This window comes from Chelonoidis abingdonii, chromosome 5, assembly GCF_003597395.2.
Source record: "Chelonoidis abingdonii isolate Lonesome George chromosome 5, CheloAbing_2.0, whole genome shotgun sequence".
Lineage (NCBI taxonomy): Eukaryota > Metazoa > Chordata > Testudines > Testudinidae > Chelonoidis > Chelonoidis abingdonii.
The window spans coordinates 4,667,008-4,683,869 of record NC_133773.1 but is presented as its reverse complement, the minus strand read 5'-3'; the positions used below and the strand labels follow the sequence as shown (position 1 = coordinate 4,683,869).

The 16,862-nt window shown below is 43.7% G+C and overlaps 1 protein-coding gene across 4 annotated transcripts in view; it reads right to left on the bottom strand.

The window, feature by feature from the left end:
- CENPC (centromere protein C) overlaps positions 1–16,862 on the bottom strand; it is an 87,638-nt gene that overhangs the window by 45,754 nt on the left and 25,022 nt on the right. The window contains exons 13-16 of one of the 4 annotated variants that reach the window (XR_012655900.1): positions 12,452–12,556; positions 5,664–5,754; positions 4,753–4,839; positions 3,942–4,093 (exon numbers count right to left, since the gene is read on the bottom strand). Coding sequence is in view for 1 of the 4 variants with exons in the window: in XM_032805213.2 (XP_032661104.1) it covers positions 4,753–4,839; positions 12,452–12,556 (192 nt within the window). In the remaining 3 variants the exon portion in view is untranslated. The remainder of the gene's footprint in view (positions 1–3,941; positions 4,094–4,752; positions 4,840–5,663; positions 5,755–12,451; positions 12,557–16,862) is intronic. The other 3 variants (XR_004377098.2, XR_012655901.1, XM_032805213.2) reach the window with 3 other exon arrangements.

Genomic DNA, 16,862 nt, shown 5'->3' with positions numbered 1-16,862 from the left:
AGCACGCTTAGCCTTTCTCCACTCTCTAGCTCTTCAACCTGTCTTGTACTTGTGTACTATAGAGTTTATGAGTTAGATAGTGTTAAATGTTGTGTAAACATACATGATATAGTTTTAAAGGGTTGGGATACGCTCCCCTCTCCTCCCGGGCCCGGCCCATGCGGGCTCACTGGGCTTCAAGCAGTGCTCGGCTTGCCGTCGCCAATGCAACAGAGACCCCCACGACCGCTGCCTAAAGTGTCTGGGGAATTCATTGACTGATAAGTGCCGGCATTGTAAATCATTCAAACGCGGCGACAAAAAAGGAGCGAGACTCTCGTTAAAACCTCCTAATGGAAGCAGCCTCGCTCCTTCAGCCGGCACGAGTGCCACGCAGCCGTGCGGGGAGAGTGCTCATCGGCACCGAGAAACACACGTCAGAACACCCCGGCACCAGCCGTCCCCGCACAGAAGCAGCCCGGCACCGCTCTCCTCCCCGCGGGCCAAGCAGGCTAAAGCTCCCGCGGCTACAACTCTTTCACCACGGCTGAGCACCAACCACGCCGAGTTCGCCGGCACCAACACCTGCGCGGCACCGCGCATCGGCACCGTGATCGGCCGCACGCAAGAGCCTGTAGTCCAGTGCGCGACAGCTCTCGCACTGCCTCAGTAGCTCTCGTCCCACTACGCAGAGACCTTCTCAACGCAAGAACTTATCTGCTCTGACGGAGCCCAGACCTGCCTCACCCCGCACCGCGGTGTGGGTTCTTACGTCAGTGGGAAAGCCTGCTCTGGTCAGGCACTCCACGAAGCTGCCGGCAGCACCGTTCAAGATCGAGATCCCGGCACTGTTCCCCGTTCTATCATCGGTCCAGATCCAGGTACCGCTTGCAGTCCCGGTACCGGATCCCTTCTCGGTACCACGTCGTACTCGCGGCACCGCTCCAGATCACGATCTCCGGACAGATACTCCGCACGGGTCCGCCCCGACGCTGTCCTGCCGCACTCGCCTCTTACCAGCCGACCTTCTCGATCCGGTCGACCCTCCGCACGCGCTGTCGCATCCGTTCTCTCCTCTCGGCACTGGACAGACTCCGCGTACTTCTTACGTGCGCACGATGTCAGGTACTGGTCAGGGTCCCCTCACGGACCTCGGCTCCGCCATGGACATCACACACCGAAAAATCGGGGTAAGCCGTGCTCCACTGTTCCAACGACCGACACGGGCGGTAAGAAGGAACTGAGGAGCGGACGGGTCAGCAGGGGTATATATTCGGTGCCAAAGTGGCGCCACGCCAGGGGGCACCCAGCCGACCCGCCGGGTGTTGCTAGGGTAAAAATCTTCCGATGAGCGTGCACGCGGCGCGCACACACCTAATTGGAATGGATATGAGCAAGCACTCGAAGAAGAACCTGGATTTCTTTCTTGATGTCAACCTATATTGCTTCATAAATACATGGAGACTCCCACATGGCAGCTTTACAGATCTCCTACACAAGGACAAATCTAAGGCGGGAAACAAAGCCACTCTGCCTCAGATAGATAAGTTTTGACATGACCCTCTCCAAACTGCAGGCCTCTGTATTCTGTAGCAGTGACAGATGCAGTCAGACAGACATTTCAACATAGTTCTCTTGGTTTCAGTAGAACTTGGGGATTCATGTTAGAAAATTTACTCAGCTTCTTCATTTAAGAGATTTAGTCTGCATTAGCTAAAAACCCAGTGACAGTGATGTTTTCACAGAGTTCATGAAAGAGTGCTTCTGAGGATGACTGGCTTTTTAAACTGGAAAATTACCATTCCCTTTCGAGGGAAATTCAAAGATGTCTGAAGTACCAGCTAGTCTTATGAAATATAGTATAAAGTATGTATAGTACAAAGGTTTGGTCACTAGAACCTAAAGTTATTTTGCTACCAGCTGAAGTCAGAAATGACTTACCAGGTAGGAAACGTGACCCCAAAAGTAACGTTTATCATAATCAGGAACACATTACTATTCCATGACAAAGGGCTCTTTACTGGGAGGTTCAAATGCATGTCTTAACTGAACCTGAAAAATGACTGCAGAAACTCATCTTCTTTCAGTGATTTCATGATAGGTCAAACCTGCTGCCAAAAGGACATTTAGCCCCAAATTAAGGCTGTAAATTAACTGCGGTTAACTCACACGATTAACTCAAAAAAATTAATCACGATAAAAAAATTTAATCACAATTAATCACAGTTTTAATCACACTGTTAAACAATAAAATACCAGTTGAAATGTATTAAGTATTTTAGATGTTTTTCTACATTTTCATATATATTGAATTGTGTGTTGTAATTTAAATCAAAGTGCATGTTATTTTTGATTACAAATATTTGCACTGTAAAAATAATAAACAAAAGATAGTATTTTTCAATTTACCTCATACAAGTACTATATAGTGCCATCTCTGTCGTGAAAGTGCAACTTACAAATGTAGAATTTTTTGTGTGTTACATAACTGCACTCAAAACCAAAACAGTGTAAAACTTCAGCGCCTACAAGTCCACTCAGTCCTACTTGTTCAGCCAACTGCTGAGACAAACAAGTTTGTTTACATTTACAGGAGATACTGCTGCCCTCTTCTTATTTACAATGTCACTAGAAAGTGAGAACAGGTATGTGCATGGCACTTTTATAGCTCGCATTGCAAGCTATTTACGTGCCAGATATGCTAAACATTGGTATGCCCCTTCATGCTTCAGACATCATTCCAGAGGACACGCTTCCATGCTGATGATGCCCATTAAAAAAATAATGCATTAAATTTGTGACTGAACTCCTTGGGGGAGAACTGTAGATCCCCTGCTCTGTTTTACCCGCATTCTGCCATATATTTCATGTTACCGGAGTCTCGGATGATGACCTAGAACATGTTGTTCATTTCAAGAACACTTTCAGAGCAGATTTCACAAAACGCAAAGAAGGAACCAATGTGAGATTTCTAAAAATAGCTGCAGCACTGAACCAAAGGTTTAAGAATCTGAAGTGCCTTACAAAATCTGAGAGGGTTGAGGTGTGGAGCATGCTTTCAGAACTCTTAAAAGAGCAACACTCTGATGAAGAAACTACAGAACCTGAACCACCAAAAAATAAAATCAACCATCTGCTGGTGGCATCTGACTCAGATAATGAAAATGAACATGCGTCAGTCCGCACTTCTTTGGATTGTTATTGAGCAGAATCCATCATCAGCATGGACGCATGTCCCCTGGAATGGTGGTTGAAACATGAAGGGACATATGAATCTTTAGTGTGTCTGGCATATAAATATCTTGCCATGCCAGCTACAACGGTGACATGAGAACGTCTGTTCTCACTTTCAGGAGGCATTGTAAACAAGAAGCGGGCAGCACTATCTCCTGCAAATTGTAACCAAACTTGTTTGTCTGAGCAACTGGCTGAACAAGAAGTAGGACTGAGTGGACTTGAAGGCACTAACATTTCAGATTGTTTTATTTTTGAATGCAGTTTTTTTTTGTACGTAATTTTACATTTGTAAGTTCAACTTTCATGATAAAGAGAGTGCACTACAGTACTTGTATTAAGTGAACTGAAAAATACAATTTCTTGTTTTTTTACAGTGCAAATACTTGCGATCAAAAATAAATATAAAGTGAGCATTGTACACTTTGTATGGTGTTGTAATTGAAATCAATATATTTGAAAATGTAGAAAACATCCAAAAATATTTAAATAAATGGTATTCTATTATTAACAGTGCGATTAATCGCAATTAATTTTTTTTTTATCGCTTGACAGCCCTAATCCAAATTCACAAGTAAAAGTCTTTAGAGTTTTTGTTTTGTGCATTTTAAAATAGTTAAAGCAGATTTAGTGGGAGGCCTATCTACCCTACACCACAAACCTTTTCCAAGTTAAAATTATATTTTTTTCTGATAGACTCCATTCTAGAAAGTAGGAAGTCTCAATACCTCTGCTCAGAAATAGCAGGCTTCTGGAATTATACCCATTACCAGATAACAGATTGACAAGGAGCCGGCTTCTTTATTGGGATGGAATATGGTGCTCTGGTTCTAAGTGATCATCTGCAGACCAACTCAATCATGAGATCAGTCACCACCATCTGTAGTACGGACAAGAACTCTACTTGTCTCATCAGCACAACCAGCTAACGTTTTTAAAACAACTGTTCTTGTTGACATTGAGGATAAAATCATACAATGTTAAATTAGTTAAAACATGTTAGTTAACATGTCTAAAACAATATGTTTTCCCAATACACATAAGACCTTTGTGCATTGCCTTTTGGTATGATATTGGCGATGCTTAAGTTCATGAAATGTTTGGTAGTTACAGAAGCTTACCTACACATAATAGGAGTACAAGCATTAATTTATATTATCTAACCAACAGGCTGATCAATGACAGAACTGCAGTTCACCTTCTTTACTCATTGCACTGAGTTTATCACCAACCTCCGATTCCCTCAAGTAGCTCCTCCTTTCTCACTACATGAAGTTCTTCTTAATCTAGGGTTAGCCATGACCAATGTCAGTTTTAATTCATATTAATATCAAAAGACAGGATACTGGGCTAGATGGACCTTTGGTTTGACCCAGTAGGGCTGTTCTTATGTTCTTAACATTAATTAAACTTCTTACAAAATTTCCCCGCAAAGGAGTACTGAGAGGTGTGAAGAGCTAGCACTATGCATAATCTGAACCACTGCTCCATACCGCTATTGAAATAAAAAAACAAAATAAGTTTCAAGAAAGTTTATACTTGTTTTTGGCGTATGTTTTCTCTTTACTCTAGCCTTCCTGCAGGGATCCTTTTCAGGAGACACTATTCCACCTACCACAAATCCTCCTGAAATAGAAGAAAAGTGACAAACATTATTGCACAGTAGGCATTTTAAAAATTATTTTTATGAAAAAGTTTTGTTTTTTTTAAACAGTGCAGTTCAGAATTTGCTCTGTTTGGACACATTGCTTTTTTGGTTAACTTTTTTTTTTAATCATCATCTTTGTGAAGCAACCCAGACACATTTGGGAATACAATCCAAAAACTCAGATTTTCTCTCAAGGCTAGATCCCCAGATCCCCAGTGTGGGTCTATAGCTGTGGGCAGGACTACTGCTGGGAACTAGCCCCCACCTTCCAGAGACCCACTGAGTTTTGCTCTGCCTCCTGTAACTGCTTGCAGGGCAGTGGAACTCAGTACCTGCTGTGAGAGAATCAAAAAAACCTGAAGAGACAGTCTCCCGCCTGGGATTTCCACAGTGCCCACCCACCCAGCACCTAGCCTGCCCAGATAACAGGCTCAGGGCATGGTGAAGAAAGGTCCAAACAGGAGCCCAATGCTGCATTCCTCCTGTTCTGTATCCCGGCCACATGGAGCAGGAGGAGAGGTTTCGGTCTCATGTGCACTCCAGCTTCTTCACCTGCTGGATTGGAGAGGCTTTGCTTTGGTCGTCTTACTCTGACCCAGGAGCCAGTTCCCCAGGCATACCCCATCAGTGGGGAATCTGACAGCCAGGCTGCAAACATATTGAAAAATGGCAAGAAAATGATGACAGCCCTTCAGCTACGAAAGAGGGTTTCATCAAAGGACAGTGGCCCAGGAAAACCATAAGCAGGACCAGCGGAATCTGCCACAGACAGAGCCAGGAGCAGACTGGTTCAGACATGCACCCTATCACAGCGCAGGTTTCATCATCTCCCATCACTTCCATCATCAGACCATTTGGTCTCCTTCCTGCAATCCCAGGGAAAGTCAGGAATTCTGCACGGAGGAGAAGAGAAAGGAATCCTTCCCCCCGCACCACCACCCAAAAAAAAGAAAGAAACAAACACCCTCTTTGGTTAGGGAACACTTAGATTTGTCACGAAACATGCCTGCCATCTTGTGAGCCTCAATCAGCAGCTCCACTGTCCCCTTACAGACCTTTTATCCACTCTTAAAGGTGCAAACATAAAGCGATGCCTGTTAGTGGAACAGGTTCACAGGTTCATCTGACTCAGGTTCCGAATCTCAGCTCCCCAAAGGAGTAAAATTTTAAAAAGGATTCAAGAAATTACCTCAGACACTTACGGTACGTCTAGGGTTAGCTGGACTCAAGTCAGCTGACCCGTGTCAGAGAACCTTGGGCTTGAGCGTCTTCATTGCATTTTAATCCTAGGTTGAGGATTTTCTAACCTGCACTTGAAGCTAGGGCTCCGGCGTCCACACTGCAGTGCACAGACCCAAGTCAAAGTAAACATCCCAAAATGCTTAGTGCCTCCACCCCATGTCAACAGTCTAGCCCTAAGAATGTGGTGCACTGTGGGAAAAGTCTACTGCCTACCCTGTTTCCTAACTGTGGCAGTGTTATTAGTGAGACTCAGGTGCCCATAAGGAACACTTGGGTACATAAACTTCATATGCAGCTCCTTTTGTGGCTGTCTCAGTAGAATGACTGCAGTTTAAGAAGGCCATATACTGAAGTACCATCTAACCTGAGATCTGGGCTCTCCATCTCTAGGCTGGGTCACGTTGGCAGGAAAATGCCCATGTGCAGCTGTTCTGAAGATAACTGGGATATCAGTCTCCAGGGCTATCAAACTATTAAAATTAAACTTTGCGATTCTTAATTTTTAAAATGGGATGTTCGGTGAAGGTGGTTTTGGTTGGTTGGTTTTTTATTTATTTTTGCCTGTTTTGAAGTTTGACATAAAATGTAGGTTTCAGGGGAAAACACACACACATCCCAACCTGATGGCTGCCGGCTGCAGAGCGGTGAAATGTATCCCCAGGGTTTGTGGTGCAGTGTGCTCCAGCACCCTCTGGGATCTCTTATCCATTGCCCCAACCACACTCCAGGAAGCAGGGCTAAATGATTCCTTGGAGACTGCAGGGACATTCTGAGGCTGGCATCCACTCGCCGCTCTGACAGTGCACGCAGCCTGGGTGCCCCTGCACATGCAGCCCCACGGAGGGCAGGGGGGGCCAGAAGCAAGGACCAGAGAATGGAGCAAGAACCAAACAGATGCCCTGCAGGGAGAGGGAGTGGATTCCCAACATCCCGGAGATGCCGCCCAGCTGTCAGCTTCCCAGCTGTCAGCTTTGCTCTCTGTTCTGGGCAAACTCCATGCAGCAGTGAAGATGTGCCGGAGCAGGAGGGGGGAGCACACCTGACCAGGCAGCTTCTGTTAAGAACTCTGGGATACATTCGGAGGTCTTCCGGGACCCAAGTCAAGACAGAGCTTTGTGCCCACAGGAAAGCAATAGGGCTCGGCCCCTAGGTCCCAGCTTAACACAGTGGAGAGATCAGTCTTCTCGCAATGAAACTGAAGACACCAGAAACAATGCCTGAATATGGTCAGGAGAGTTTGGACAAGCAACACCTTGGGGGGAGACTATTAAAATTCAAGGATCAGTGGCCTCTCTGCACATCAGACAGATGGGTCCTGGATGTGGTTCAAGAAGAATACATCATAGAACTCTCAAAGATCCTGAATGATCCATTTCCTTCCTTCTCCAGTATCCTCAAATCCACAAAAAGATAAATATGTTGAAGACCACAGATCATCTTTTGCAAATCAGAGACTGTTCCAGCCACTACTTAATCTTGTTTTTGGTCCGCAAGAAATCCAGGAAGGATTGAGTAGTGTTGGACTTAAACCACCTGAACAAGTTCATAAGGAGAATCAAATACAAAATGCAGACCTTGAAGTCCATAGCAGTGCAATCTGCTATCCTGTGTCAATCAAACTGAAAGAAACCTATTTTCATGTTCCAATTCACCAAAAAAACAGGAGATTTCTGCAATTCACTCAAGGGACCCATCACTTTCAATACAAAGCACTGCCTTTCAGATGGTCATCTGTGCCTTGAGTGTTTACAAAAGTCCTTGTTGTTCTGTGGCTTTTCTCAGACAGAAAGGTATATAAGTATACTATTTCCTGGACTACATTCTCCTCAGAGCCCATCCAAGGAGGGGTCTACTCAAGCAACTGAGTCAACAATAAAAAAAATCCAATCCAAAAAAAAAGTCATATCTTGGAGTGTCGATAAAGACAGAGGTACACAAAATCTTTCAGTCAGCTGAAAGAGGAGCAAGATCAGATCAGCAATTACCCTCCTGAGGATGTCAGTAGGCACCCTCCTGAACTTCTAGGGATGACTGTATCCTGCATAGGGATAGTGCCTTAAGTAAAAAATGCATGAGGACTCTGTAAAATTTGCTGCTGTCCCTTCCCTGAAATGTTCTGATTGTCCCATCTCAAAAAGTAAACATTCCATCACTTGCTCTGAAATTCCTGTGTTGGTGGATGAGTCCAGAAATAGTCCAGGAAGGGTTGGTCACGGCAGAGCCAGAGAGGTCTGTCATATCAAGAGACACACCAGTCTCGAAGGATGTGGCAAGTCCTCCAAGTCAGTGGCTCAAAAGACACTGTCCTTGAAACAAAAAAAAACAAATTTTCTACGCTGAGAGCATTAAGTATGCTCTTTGACAACTGGTCCAGTGTTGCCAAACTGTCATATTCTGGTAACGACACAACCAAGAGGAGGGTATGAAGTCAACAGATTTACAAAAGGAAGCTGAATCATTAATTCAGTGGGCAGAAACCCATCTATTGTCTAATAGGGCCTTGCATATCAAGGGCACCACCAACATGAAGGTCAGCTGTGTGAATAGAAAGAAAATTGATCAGGCAGAGTTGTCTTCACTACAAGTCCTTCAAATTGATCATCAAAAATTTCGGTGTTCTGAAGTGGATCTTTTTGCATTCAGGGCAAACTGGAAGGTTCACAATACTTTACAAGAAAAGGAAAGACAGGAGCTCTAGGCATTAATTAGGTAAAAGCGACAAATTTTAAAGAATTAATGTTACTGCAGCATTCTGAGAATTCCCTGTACTTAATGTAAGGAACACCATAAATACTGTGTTAATGTTAATTTTCTTGCAATTAGTAATTGTAAAGATTGCTTTAATTTACCTAACAAAATTACTGGACAAGAGGAACCAAAGAGATGTAATATTTAGATGTTAATAACCATTTTTCTAATTCTAGCTTAAAATATACTTCATTCTGATTAATTCACATGTATAAAAAAAGGCTAAAAGCTGGTAAAAAAAAGCATGAAAGAGGGCAAAATAACACATATCCAATGCATAAAAGAAATCTGGCCAACACCAATGGTGAAAGAAACTTTCTTTTGACGTGAGTTTGCAACTTCATACAAAAAGGTCAGTGCAATTTTGGCCAGAACATACAAAGGTATTTTATCATACATTGCTAAAAATAAGGTAATATTTTACACATTTTTATATCAGGAACCTCACCTTCAGCTCTGAGCATTACATCACATTAACAGAAAGATAAACAAACTGAAGGTAGTTTGGACAAAAAAATCTCTAATAAATTCTTGGAATGTACCAGGCACAACTTTTTTCAGACGGTGAAGGAGATAATCAGGGAGCAGTCATTTTAGAGTTGATTCCAACAGGGATTAATTGGTTGTAAATCTGATGATAGAACGCAACGTGGGTGAAAGCAATCATGAAATGATCAACAGATTTCATGATTCTAAGGAAAAGAAGGAGAGAGAGCAGCAAAATAAGGACAATGGACTTCAGAAAAGCAGAATTTTACAATCTCAGAACTGGTAGGCAGGGTACCATGGGAAGAAAATTTCAGAGAAACAGTTGTTCAGGATTGCCTGCAGTTTCTCAAAGAGACAATATTAAAGCTCCAACAGCAAGCTATTCTGATGTGAAGGAAATATAAGAAGAATAGCAAGAGGCTAATACGCAGCTGCACCAGGAGCTCTTTAATGACCTGAAAAATCAAAAAGGAAACCTACAAAAAGTGGAAACATGAACAAATTGCTTAGGATGTATACAAAACAATAGCACAAGCAGGCAGGGATAAAATCAGAAAGGCTAAAGCACAAAACAAGTTACACCTAACAAGAGTCACAAAAGGCAGTATTAAGAGGTTCTATCAATAAATTGGGTGCAAGAGAAAGATGAAGGAAAGCATAGGTTCACTACTTAGCAGGAAAGGAGAGCTAATGATGATGACACCAAGAAGGCTGAACTGTTTAGTGCTGATTTTGCTTCAGTATTCACTTAAAAGTTTGTGATCTGATATTTAATACAATTAATATTATCTAGGGGTAAAGAAGAAAAGTTACAATAGGAAAAAGATGGGTGAAAGAATATTTAGGCAAGTTAGATGTATTCAAGTCAGCAGGGCCTGATGAAATTCACCCTAGGATATTTAAGGAACTGGCTTACGAAATCTTGGAACATTTAACAATTATCTTTGACAACTCATGCAGAATGGTGAGCTCCCAGAGGACTGGAGAAGGGAAAACATGGTACCTATCTTTAAAAAGAGAAACCTGAGGAATTATAGACCAGTCAGCCTAACTTTGATACCTGGAAAAATACTGGAAAAAATTATGAATCAATTTGTAAGCACCTAAAGGATAATAGGGTAGTAAGTAATATACAACATGAATTTATCAAGAACAAATTATGACAAATCAACCTAGTTTCCTTCTTGGATACTGTTACTGGCCAACCACATGGGGGAGAAGCAACAGACTTGATATATTTTGATTTTAGTAAGGCTTTACCTCTCAGGGGTCCATATACATGGTCTCTTGAGACTGAAGGCTGCCTACTAAAGAATGGTGCACAACTGATTGAAAGACCATAGTCAAAGAGTAGTTATCAATGGTTAACTGTCAAACTGGGAGGATGTATCTAGTAGGGGTCGCACACAGGTCTGTCACTAACCATTTTTATGAATTACTTTAAGGTGCCCGTTCTTTTTGGATAATAAAGGGGAGATTATACTTATAAAATGTGCAGATGCCATCAAGCTAGGAGCAGCTGCAAGTACTTTGGAGGCCAACAATGGATTTCAAAATGATCTTGACAAACTGGAGAAATGATCTGAAATAAATAGGATGAAATTCAACAAAGACATGTACCAAATATTACACTTTGGAGGGGGAAAAAAATCAAATGAACAACTACAAAATGGGGAATAAGGCACTGCTGAAAAGGCTCTGGGGGTTATAGTGGATCACAAATTGAATATAAGCCAACATTGTGATACAACTGAAAAAAAAAAACAAATATCTTTCTGGGGTGTTTTAACCAGAGTGTCATATGGAAGATACTGGAGGTAACGGTCTCACTCTACTCAGCACTGGTAAGACCTCTGCTGGAGTATTGTGTCCAGTTCTGGGCACCCTAAGATATGGAAAAACTTGACAGACTCCAGGGCAAGTAATACAAATTATAAAAGTTTTAGAAAGCCTGACCTATGAGGAAACATTAAAAAATTGGGTACGTTTAGTCTTGAGAACAGAAGACTGTGAGTGAGACCTTGATAACAATCTTCAAATCCGTTATGGGCTTTTATAAAGGGGAGAGTGATCAATTGTTCTCCAAGTCCACTGAAGGTAGGACAAGAAGTAATCAGCTTAATCAATAGCAAGGGAGAGGTAGGTTAGCTATTTAGAAAGGTTTTCTCAATATAAGCATCATTAAGTACTCCAACAGGCTTCCAAGAGAGGTTATGGAATTCCCATCACTGGAGGTTTTAAGAACAGGTTAGACAAACACGTATCAGGGACTGTCCTGGTAGGTTCTGCCTCAGCCAGGGGAAGCTGAACTAGATGACCTCTCAAGGTCCCTTACAGTCCTACATTTCTATGATTCTAAAAGCAAGAAAAATAATCAAACAGCATGGAGGACTGATCTATCCAGAAAGACTAAAACCTAAGATATGTAGGCCAGACATTCAGAACAGTTTAGCACAGTTTGGGCTGATTTTCAAAACTGCTTAGCACTTTTACAGGACACCCAAAGCAAAGTAGTCAGATTTTTAAAAAAAACCTCAGGATTAAGCAGCTCCCATTGAGAGCAAATGCAGCTGAGTTCTTTCAAAACTCTGGCCCTACCTCTAGGTATGTAATACGTAAGTAAGACAAGTCAACTATTTAAAAAAACAAGAATAGAGAAAATTTAATGCAATCACAGACAGTATGATTAAACTAAGGAAAAACGTAGGCTGATGTGCAATGCAAAAGTCCTTGATAGTGAGATGTATTCCATTACTTGCGAGATTTTAAATTAGATTGGATGAATTAGAACAAGAGAGACAGAAAAATAATTCTGCATTGGAAGAAGGATCAGAGTCAGCCTAATAGGTCTTTTCCTTCTCTTACCTTCATGATTCTATATTGTAGGAGAATACAGATTTGGAGAAATCATTTTATTCCCCCCTTTAGGAATACAACATTAACATACAGAAGTACAGAATGGGCAGCTTTGCTTTCTGACGGTGTATAGCAATCTTATGACATTAATTCTAGTTATTAATGTTTTAAGGAGAAGAATAATGTCCCGATATATACTCTGATATGCACTGAACTAAAATTAAAGACAAACAGAAATATATATAGAAACAATACCTGAAGGTCTCATCATATAGTTCACACGCTCCCCTCGCCAATACTCCAAAGGCTTTAGTCGTATTCTTTTTGTCCGACGAACATTGGGTGTTTGAGATGGCATTACTAATAAACAGATTTAAAGAAAAAAATAATTCATATTGGATAAAATAAACCCAGAAGTTAGCAGTAGAAGTCCAACACACTCTAATTACTTCCTCTGAATCATTACCCCTGTTGAAGACTCTAAAGAAAGCTGTCACTCCCCACAGCATAAGATATTTTACAAATTTTGTAGTGATTTGTTTTCTATTGTGCATATTTCAATCTGGTGACTGTAGCATAGGCTGAAATTTCACTAGCGTGAGAGACGTGTTGCTTTACAAAATGTGCACTCTTTTGCAAAATTATTGCATGTTGTTTAGCTTTCAACCAGGCCTTTTAAAAAAAAATACAGCCAGTTTTCTGGATAATATGCAAAATGCAGGTCTACTGGCAAGCATACCAGGACCGGCAACATTTGAATAGCGTTCAACAACTGCTTTCACCATCAGAAGCTCAGAACTTACAACATTAATTAACATGGAACTATTTATTAGTCAAGTTTTTATCAGAAAAGTGTTTAACAGAATACTGATATTAAACCAATAGCACTATTTATTAGGCTAACACAGAATATTCATCATATCCTTAACACTTCGGCTATAACACATTGCTTTTACGACTGCGCAAGAAAACAAGCGTTGCCAATCATATTTCACATGCACACGTACCACACAGATATTTCACCCTATCTGTCCAATATTTCCCCATACTCGTTTTCTATTACATTTCATTCAATTTATCTCAGCAAACTCCTGAGGCATATCACAAAATGGGTTCAAATAGTAAGAGTAGTGAAGAGGCTATAATACACTAGAAGCGAGAGGAAGACCAAAGACAGCAGATCCACTATTCAATGAGGGAGGAAGGAAAGACAACAGAAAATGCAGCAATAGCCAAAGTGTTAAATGCCTTTTTGTTTCACTTTTAACCAAAAATATAGCGATGATCAGATGACTAACATAGTGAACATCAGTGTAAATGGGTAGGACCTGAGGCTAAAATAGGGAAAGAATAAGTTAAGACTGACTTAGACAAGTTAATGTCTTCAAGTCAGCAGGGCCTGACCAAAAAAAAAAAAAAAAAAACATTTTTAAGGGAGTAGTCGAGGTGAATGGGTCCCAGTGAGAGGAGAGCTATAGGCCCGGGACCATATTAACATGTTTAAAAAGATCTGCTGATGAGAGTAGTCCACCATCCAAGAGCAAGTCATCAACAACTCTTGGCCCCTCGGAAGCTCAAAGGCGGTAATGGATCTGGCCCACAGTCATCCTGTTTGGGCTCCATCTAGGGATGGATAAGACCCTCTGATCGGATTCTACAGAGGTTTTTTTGGCCTGGCATTTATGCAGGCCGTCAGGCGATATTGTTCCTCCTGTCCGGAGTGCCAATTACATGGCCCCGACCATACTTAAGGGCCCTGTGGTCCCTCTACCGATTATGAGGTTCCGTTCGAGCGGAATAGCTATGGACATAGTGGGGCCATTGGAAAGTCAGCCGGGGCCATCAGTACATCCTGGTAGTACTAGATATGCCACCCGATACCCTGAGGCCATCCCCCTACGGAATACCATGTCCAAGTCCATAGCCAAAGAATAGTCACAGAATTCTCCAGAGTAGGGATACCTAAGGAGATCCTGACGGACCAAGGGACCCCCTTTGTTTCTAAGCTATGAAGGACTTGTGTAACATGCTCCACATACGGACCCTCAGAACGTCGTCTACCACTCCAGACCAATGGCCTCGTTGAACGCTTTAATAGGACGTTGAAGAACATGTTACGGAAGGTGATCAGCTGCAATGGAAAAGACTGGATGCCCTGCTACCTTATGTGCTGTTTTGCCGTCCGGAAGTTCTCAGGCTTCCACTGGATTCTCCCCCTTCGAGCTGTTAGATGTGTCAGCCCAGGGGCATACTGGATCTGGCTAAAGAAGACTGGGAAAGCAGCCGAACCTGGGGAGAAACATTGTGGACATGTGCTACAAATGAGAAACGAATCGCAGAGTCACCCCCCTGGTGCGCGAACACATGGAGAAGGCCCAAGGGCGCAACGGACATATACAATCGTCAAGAAAGTCCCGGAAGTTCCAGGGGGGACGCGGGTGATGGTGCATACCACCGGCATAGAGCAAGCTCCTGGCCAGATGGCAGGACCCTATGAGGTAATCGAAGCGGTGGGAGAAGCTGACTATAAGGTCCGCAGCCAGGTCGCCGAAGCTGGAGCAGATCTACCATCATAAATCTGCTGAAACCCTGGCAGGATAGAGAAACCCTGGTAGCTGCGCTGGGGGCTCCATCCCCTAAAGACGACAGCCCAACCTGGTGGGAATATACCCGGAGCTGACCCCTGGAACAACGATCCGAGGCGATCAGCCTGGTCAAACGCCAACCAAATGTGTTCTCGGAAAGCCAGGTAGGACTACGGAGGTTAACCATCATATCTTCACAGAAGCCCGAGTGAAGGTGCACGTCAAGCCATACCGGATCCCAGAGGCCAAGAGAGAAGAAATTCGGAAAGAGGTCAGGAAGATGCTGGGCCCTAGGGATTATTGAAGAGTCTCATAGTCAATGGTCCAGTCCCGTGGTTATGCCTAAGCCAGACGGCAGTATGAGGTTCTGCAACGACTTCGCAAGCTAAACGAGGTGTCCTGATTTGAACCGCCTACCCTTTACCCAGGATTGATGAGCTGATTGACAACTGGGAAAGGCCTGTTTTATGTCTACTCTTGATCTTACTAAGGGCATTTGCAGATCCCCTGGCTAAGGCCGACAAGGAGAAGACGGCCTTTGCAACCCCGGAAGGACTATATCAATACACTGTCTTCCCTTGGATTGCATGGGGCCCGCTACTGCCAGCGGCTAATGGACAAGCTGTTACGGTCCCATAGGGAGTACGCTGCTGCCTATCTTGATGACATCATCATATATAGCCCCGACTGGAGAACGCACCCCGGAAAGGTAGAGGCAGCCCTAGATACCCTGAAGAAGGCAGGACTGACCGCAAATCCTCCAAGTGTTCGATCGGTTTTAGCTGAAGCCAAATACCTTGGGTATATGAGTGGGGAGGGGCGTGGGAGGCCCCAACTCAACAAATTAGATGCAATACAGAAGTGGCCCCACCCACTCCGGAAAAACAGATCCGAGCATTTCTGGGACTCGTGGGGTACTATAGGCGGTTCATTCCCACTTGGCCACCCAGGGCATGCCCATTAACGGACCTGACCAGGCTCGGGGCCCAGACATAGTAAATGGTCTGCTGCGGTCGAAGTCGCTTTTGCAGATCTTGCGAACGCCCCTCTGCATGGACCCATACTAGTAGCCCCAGACTGGGGCAGGAGTTTATCCTACAGACGGACATTCTCGGAAGTAGGGCTGGGGGCGGTGCTTTCCCAAATGGTTGGAGATGACGAACACCCCGTCCTCTCCTCATAGAAGCTCCTGCCTAGGGAACGGAAGTATGCCATTGTGAGAAGGAATGCCTGCAGTAAAATGGGCCGTAGAAAGCCTCCGCTATTATCTACCGGGACGGAGATTACCCTGGTCACGGACCATGCCCGGTTGCAGTGGATGCACCAAACAAGAGACAAGAATGGCGAGTAACGAGATGGTTCTATCGCTTCAAACCCTTCCACTTCATGGTTCAGCACCAGTCCGGAACCAACATGGCAATGCAGATGACCTTTCGAGGGTGCACTGTTCAACCAAGTAGCCCACCCCACAGTGTTGAGCGGGAGCGGGGGGGGGGGGGAGAATATGTGGCAACTCAGGACAATTAGCTACCAGGAGAGGGGTAGTAATTGGTCCCGGAAGGCTTAGCCCGGAGGAATAAGGTTCAGCTGGGACAGGGTTAGCAGGACACTAATTAGGTTCAGCTGCCCCGATTGCTGGAGACCTTTTTAATAACCTCCCTGGCAGGGAGCAGGGGGGGAGGAAGAGAGAAGCAGAGTAGCTGCCAGCAAGTAGGGGCAGCTGAACTCTGAGACTGTTCTTGCAAGGCAGATTGCATTCTCCCCAGAAGGAGAGGAAACTAACCAAGGGGCTGGCTGAGAAGGGATCAGCCAGACCCTGCGAGATTGGGAAGGTTTTTTTTCTTTTACTTTGCCCAAGCCTGTGTCTCCGAGGCTAAGAAGGACTGAGCTAACAAAAGGAGAGGCAGGTACTTTGCCACACTTAATTTAAAGACAAGAGGGTAAGAGCTTTAAAATATACAGAGAAGTTAGGGTATGTCTTCACTACATGCCAGATCGGTAGGCAGCGATCGATCCAGCGGGGGTCAATTTATAGGTCTAGTCTAGAAGCGATAAATCGACCCCCAAGCACTCTCCCGTTG